We start from the raw sequence: 6,809 nt of genomic DNA, 5'->3' as shown, positions 1-6,809 counted from the left end.
TAAGTGATGATAGAAGATAGATAGATAGATAGATAGATAGATAGATAGATAGATAGATAGATAGATAGAGGTGGCTAGCTACAGATAGATGATAGATAAATGAATGGGTTGGTATGTGGATGGATGGATAGATGATAGCTAGTTGATAGATAGATAGATAGATAGATAGATAGATAGATAGATAGATAGATAGATAGATAAGATAGGAGAGGTGGCTAGCTAAAGATAGATGATAATGAATGGATTGGTATGTGGATGGATGGATAGATGATAGATAGATAGATGATAGATAGATAGATAGATAGATAGATAGATAGATAGATAGATAGATAGATAGATAGATAGATAGGAGAGGTGGCTAGCTACAGATAGATGATAGATAAATGAATGGATTGGTATGTGGATGATAGATAAATGAATGGATTGGTATGTGGATGGATGGATAGATGATAGATAGATAGATAGATAGATAGATAGATAGATAGATAGGAGAGGTGGTTAGCTACAGATAGATGATAGATAAATGAATGGATTGGATGGATGGATAGATGATAGATGATAGATAGACAGATAGATAGATCATAAGAAAAATAGATGATAGAGATAGATGCTAGATAGGTATAGATATAAGAGATGATAGATTAGATAGATAAGAGATAGATTGATAGATGCTAGATTGATAGATAAGAGCTATATTGATAAATGATAAGATAGATAGAAGATAGATACATTGATAAGATAAATTGATAGATGATGAGATAAATAGATGATAGATAGTAGACAGACAGACAGACAGACAGACAGACTGGAAAGGTGGATAGTTAGCTAGAAGGATGGATAGATGGATGAATGGATGGATGGATGGACAGATAGATGGGAGAGGTGGATAGCTAGAGATATGATTGATGATAGATGATGATAGATGATTTGGCAATATAAAGAAATAAATAAAACAATAAAAATATCCCTGCCACAGACACCACCTTATTTATTGCGACATTTCCCCCGCCTCAAAATTGCATTTTTATTCCATGAACCTTTTTATTTCTATTTAGGGAAGGGGAGAAAAAAAATAAACCAGGAAGTGGCTCCTTCCCACGTGCCGCGCCTTCGCTCCCTTTAAATGCAAGAATCCCTCCCGAGTGAGGGGGCGGAGTCATCCGGCCACGCCCCCGCCTTCTATTGACCGGCCCCCCTTGCTTCGGCCCCTCCTCCTTGTGACGTCCAGGGAACCGCGTTTCTCCAGACGCGGCCTTTTGTCTCCCGTCGCGACCCGTAGTTTTGCCCACTAGCTTCGCAGTTTGGAGGGATCGCTGTTTGGTGTCGTTTTCCGCCGGGAAAATGTCTTTGCAGGAGCCGCCGGTGACGGTCAGCGACCTGCAGGAGCTGCTGAAGAAGAAGGACGAGATTGAGGCCCAGATCAAGGCCTATTACGACGTCCTGCAGGATGTGAGTGGCAGCTGGGGAGCTGGAGGACTACAAGTCCCATCATCCTCGGGGAAAGCCTTTTGCAGGAGGGCCTTTCCAGCCCGGGACTGAGGGAGGGCTGCAAAAGCAGATGTTTGCATTGCATTAAATGCATTGCATTGCATTAAATGCATTGCATTGCATTAAATGCATTGCATTAAATGCATTGCATTGCATTAAATGCATTGCATTGCAAGCGCCTTGGCTTGCAAAAGAGGCTGGGCTGGGCTTGGGGGAGGAGGGGGGGAAGCAGCTGGAGATCTAAAGGACTACAGGGCTCATCATCCTCGGGGGAGAGCTTTTACAGAAGGGCCTTTTCAGTCTGGGGGCTGTGGAGGGGGGGGCATGCAAATGCAGATGTTTGCATCGCATTAAATGCATTGCATTGCAAGCACCTTGTTTTTTAACTTTTCTATTTTTTAAATGTATTTGTTGTAAGCCGCCCGGAGTCCTTCGGGATTGGGCGGCCTATAAATTCATTAAATAATAATAATAAATAATAATAACCTTGGCTTGCAAGAGGCTGGACTGGACTGGGTCAGGGGAAGCAGCTGGAAATCTAAAAGACTACAGGTCCCATCATCCTCGAGGAAAGCTTTTGCAGGAGGACCTTTCCAGGCTGGGGGCTGGTGGGGGTGGGGGTACAAATACGTTGTTTGCATTGCGTTACATGCATTGCCAGCGCCTTATAGCAATAGCAATAGCAGTTAGACTTATATACCGCTTCATAGGGCTTTCAGCCCTCTCTAAGCGGTTTACAGAGTCAGCATATTGCCTCCAACAATCCGATAGATAGATAGATAGATGGACAGACAGACAGACAGACAGACAGACATATAGAGATAGATAGATAGATAGATAGATAGATAGATAGATAGATAGATAGATTGCAATAGCAATAGCAGTTAGACTTATATTCAGCTTCATAGGGCTTTCAGCCTTCTCTAAGCGGTTTACAGAGTCAGCATATCACCCCCAACAATCCGATAGATAGATAGATAGATGATAGATAGATAGATAGATGATTGATAGATAGATAGATAGATAGATAGATAGATAGACAGACAGACAGACAGACAGACAGACAGACATATAGAGATAGATAGATAGATAGATAGATAGATAGATAGATAGATAGATGATAGATAGATTGCAATAGCAATAGCAGTTAGACTTATATACCGCTTCATAGGGCTTTCAGCCCTCTCTAAGCGGTTTACAGAGTCAGCATATCGCCCCCAACAATCCATAGATAGATAGATAGATAGATAGATAGATAGATAGATAGATAGACAGACAGACAGACAGACAGACAGACAGAGATATAGAGATAGATAGATAGATAGATAGATAAGATAGATAGATTGCAATAGCAATAGCAGTTAGACTTATATACCGCTTCATAGAGCTTTCAGCCCTCTCTAAGCGGTTTACAGAGTCAGCATATTGCCCCCAACAATCCGATAGATAGATAGATAGATAGATAGATAGATAGATAGATAGATGATAGATAGATAGATAGATAGATAGATAGATAGATAGATAGATAGATAGACAGACAGACAGACAGACAGACAGACAGACATATAGAGATAGATAGATAGATAGCAATAGCAGTTAGACTTATATACCGCTTCCTAGGGCTTTCAGCCCTCTCTAAGCGGTTTACAGAGTCAGCATATTGCCCCCAACAACAATCCGGATCCTCTTTTTACCCACCTCGGAAGGATGGAAGGCTGAGTCAACCTTGAGCCGGTGAGATTTGAACCGCCGAACTGCAGGTAGCAGTCAGCTGAAGTGGTCTGCAGTGCTGCACTCTAACCACTGTGCCACCTCGGCTCCTCTTGCAAGCAGGTGCCTAAAAGCCAAGGTGGGCTCCAAGCCCCAGAATCCCCCAGGGGTCCCCTCAAGGGGAAGCCGGAAACTTGGGAATTCTGAAAGTTGGCAATCTCAACCCTCTTCAAGGTTGAGGGAATCTGGCCTAAAGATTGCAGGTGTACGAAAGAGGGAACGAAAAGGGTGGGATTCGAATGCTCCGCTTCTGCACCAGAAGCAAAATATGGGAGTGGGGGGGATGTACACAGGAGGAGGGGTCCTCTGGATGAGAAAAACTGAAGCATTTTGCTAAGAGAAACACAGGAAGCGCACGGGATTCCTTTCCAGAGCTGAGCCATTGCAAAAACCTTTTTAATTAATTATTTTTTCCCCCAGAAACACAGGAAGCATACAGGATTCTTTCCCAGAGCTGAGTCATTGCAAAAACCTTTTTAATTAATTATTTTTCCCCTCCTTTGGAAGCTGCTCCCTCTATCCTTCCGTGATTTCAAACGTTGGCGGGAGCTTTTGGAAGAAGTTTCCAATTTTCGTACCTTCTGAGGGGCAAATAACATGGGTGTTGTTATTTGTTAACTAACGTAGTTAGTTTGCATTTTAATCTGATTTATATTCATTGTTTTAAAGTGATGTTTTGAGATTTATTAGCCTTTAACATTCCTAAACTGATAAAACAAGCTGGAAACTAGTTCCTGATAAGAAAAGTTGGTTAGTACACATTGGGGTCTGTCTTATCTCTTGTGAACCCTAAACAAACTTTCTCCTTACGATTTATTCCCCTTCAGACCTCATTTTAATAAACGTGCATGCTATTATCCCCTCCAATCAACTGTCCTCTTTCAGATTTCTTTGTTAGTTTAACTATAAAAGGGGATGTAAGCTAAAGATCAGGGATCCCTCTTTGAATGAGGAATCCCTTTTTGTCTGCATATTCTGATAAATTGCAATAAAATGATCTTCCTGTGTCGGTTATGCACACCGAGGCACAAGTCCGAAAAAGCCATATTTGGCCATCAATTTCAAGCCTAAAGTGAGCTTTCCCACTGTAGCACCACACCGGTTATGGCTTAAGTTGATCTATCGAGGCCAAAATAAACAATGGTTTGTTGGTGCTTGTTCTTTTAAAACTTTTAAAACTTTTTTAAAAAATACAAATAATATAGAGTACATATGCATTTAAATTCAAGAAAAGGAGGGGAAAAAACAAATATTACAGTGCACACCCCCTCCACCCCCCGCCGGAGAGCCCTTTTTAATATTTCTTCATCTATAACAACTAAAAGATATATAATATGTTCCAATTGTGCCCTTGTCCCCTCCAGAACAACATATTCCCTTTGCCTTCCCCAACCCTGATTTTATAAAATACCCCCCCATATGTCTTTATAATTATTTGCTCTGGTCATCCCTTTTAAAAATTTAATTTCTTTTTTTTAATTTTTATTTTATTTTTATTACATAGACAACACATACAGACAACAATAAAAAAGCATCATCACATACAGCATGTCGTTTGGTTACAGGTGTTTTAACATCCATATTCTCGAATAACATTTACCATCTCAGATTTTTCATCTAGTATAACTAAATGCCTCGCTTTCATTGTACAGTATATGTTCAATTACGATTAGTATTATTTTTCCCCCCAATAAATCATAGTTCCCTTACATTCTTGATTGTCTATTTAATAACAGTATACCTTTATATAATTCCCATGTGATAGAATTTTTTTTTTTTACCAACCATTTATATTTGTATATCACTATTTTCAATTATGCATAATTCCAGCAATCAACTATCAGGTATGCTTATGTTCATTATTATCCTTGTACATCGTACCTTCAAACAGAAATCTTATTCCTTCATTTTTCAACAAAATATTCTAAATAGTCGCTACATATATATACCAATTTTCAATTATTCCCTTATTAAAATTATTTATCAACAACAAGATATCATCGTAATATGTTCTTAACGTTATACATTATATCACCAATCGTCTATCAAGCATACATAAAAACATTGTTATCCTTATCCTTTTTAAAGCAAGAAATTCTAAAGTATTCAATTCATAGATATATCAGTTTTTCATTGTATCGTTGTTAATTTATTTCACAGCATGATTGTGTTATCATTTAACTCCTTCAGTTAAAGCATGAGTAAAACATTTTTCATTTCCAAGTTTAAAATTTAATTTCTGTTGTGAATTTATCAGTTGCCGGACTCCAAATTTCTTCCTACCACTCCTTTCTTTGAATATCCCAGTTTCGTCCCTAAGATTTAACCATCACTAATCTGTCGGTGCTTGTGGACAATGAAGCTTGAAGCTGCCCAGGGTGGTTTCTTCATCATCATTCGCAGCGTGGCGTCTTTTCCCATCCCACCCAAGTTTGGTCGTGTTTGAGTAACCAGCGTGAAGCAGTTGTGGGCTTCCCGACAAGGCGTGTGATTTGCACAAAAGGCAAACTTTGAAAAGGGGACGCTTTCGATTTTTTTTCCACCTGCAGCAAAAAGGCGTCGGGATGAATGAGCCGCTTGTGGACGCTGACGGCTACCCTCGCGCCGATGTGGACATCTACCAAGTCCGGACTGCGAGACACAACATCATCTGTAAGTAGCCAGTCCTTTGTTTTCCAACACACTTAAAGCCCTGTCCTTTTTCAAACACTGCTATTTAATTCATTCCATCTACCTCCATTATCCTAATTTGAGTGCAGGTAGCCCTCGACTCGCAAACGTTTGTTTAGCCACCTTTTAAAGTCACAACAGCGCTGAAAAAAGTGACTTGCGGCTGGTCCTCGTACTTACAACTGCTGCTTCTGTTGTGGCCCGCCAGCAGCCAGCAGAGCTGGCAGAAGATTCGGAGAGTGAGGAGGGTTGGGGAGGAACCTGGGCCAATCCTGGAGTCTGGGGAAGGCTCTGAGGAGGGCTCTGTGTCGGAGGCAGAGAGGAGGCCAGGGCTGTCTGACAGTTATCAGCTGCCTTCGGAGTCGGACATCAGTGAGGCAGAAGAACAGCTGGAGCCTGTTCCCAGTGTGCGCATGGACAGGGTAGCCAGACGAAGGGAAGAGCTAAAGAACAGGGGATGACTTGGGAGTAAGGCCACAGGTGGACGGTGAATGGCCCCTCCCAGAGGGAATAAAAGAGGAGCAAAAGGGGAGTGGTGTTTGCAGGAGACAATTCGTTTCATTGGTTCGTGACTCTCCGAGGCTCCTGGCCAAGTTCTGCAGAGATCGGCCTGGCAGCTCTCCAAGCCAGATGAGGTCTGTGACCGTAAATCCTCCCTTGAAAGACTTTGCTGGAGGTGAATGAGCAGAATTCACAGTCAATTAATAAAAGGGGTTTTTGACAGGACCCGGAGTCTGCTTCCGGCTCTTGGGAAGCCTCGGTGAGAACAGCCGCTTCACCATAATCCTGGGATTGAAATTTGGGTGCTTGACAACCAGCAAGGATTGGCCAGAACCGCAGAATCCTTCGGGGGGGGGTCACGTGATTGCTGCCATTTCGCC

The 6,809-nt window shown here is 41.6% G+C and overlaps 1 protein-coding gene across 1 annotated transcript in view; it reads left to right on the top strand.

The window, feature by feature from the left end:
* Nucleotides 1-5,822: 5,822 nt before the first annotated feature.
* The window catches only part of MLXIP (MLX interacting protein), an 18,366-nt gene continuing 17,379 nt past the window's right edge, over nucleotides 5,823-6,809 (top strand). The window contains exon 1 of the mRNA XM_032229339.1: nucleotides 5,823-5,914. Within this exon, the coding sequence (XP_032085230.1) occupies nucleotides 5,823-5,914 (92 nt within the window). The remainder of the gene's footprint in view (nucleotides 5,915-6,809) is intronic.

This window comes from Thamnophis elegans, chromosome 13 (assembly GCF_009769535.1).
Source record: "Thamnophis elegans isolate rThaEle1 chromosome 13, rThaEle1.pri, whole genome shotgun sequence".
Taxonomy (NCBI): domain Eukaryota; kingdom Metazoa; phylum Chordata; class Lepidosauria; order Squamata; family Colubridae; genus Thamnophis; species Thamnophis elegans.
Note: the sequence above shows the minus strand (reverse complement) of the source record. Positions and strands in the feature narration are given on the sequence as shown.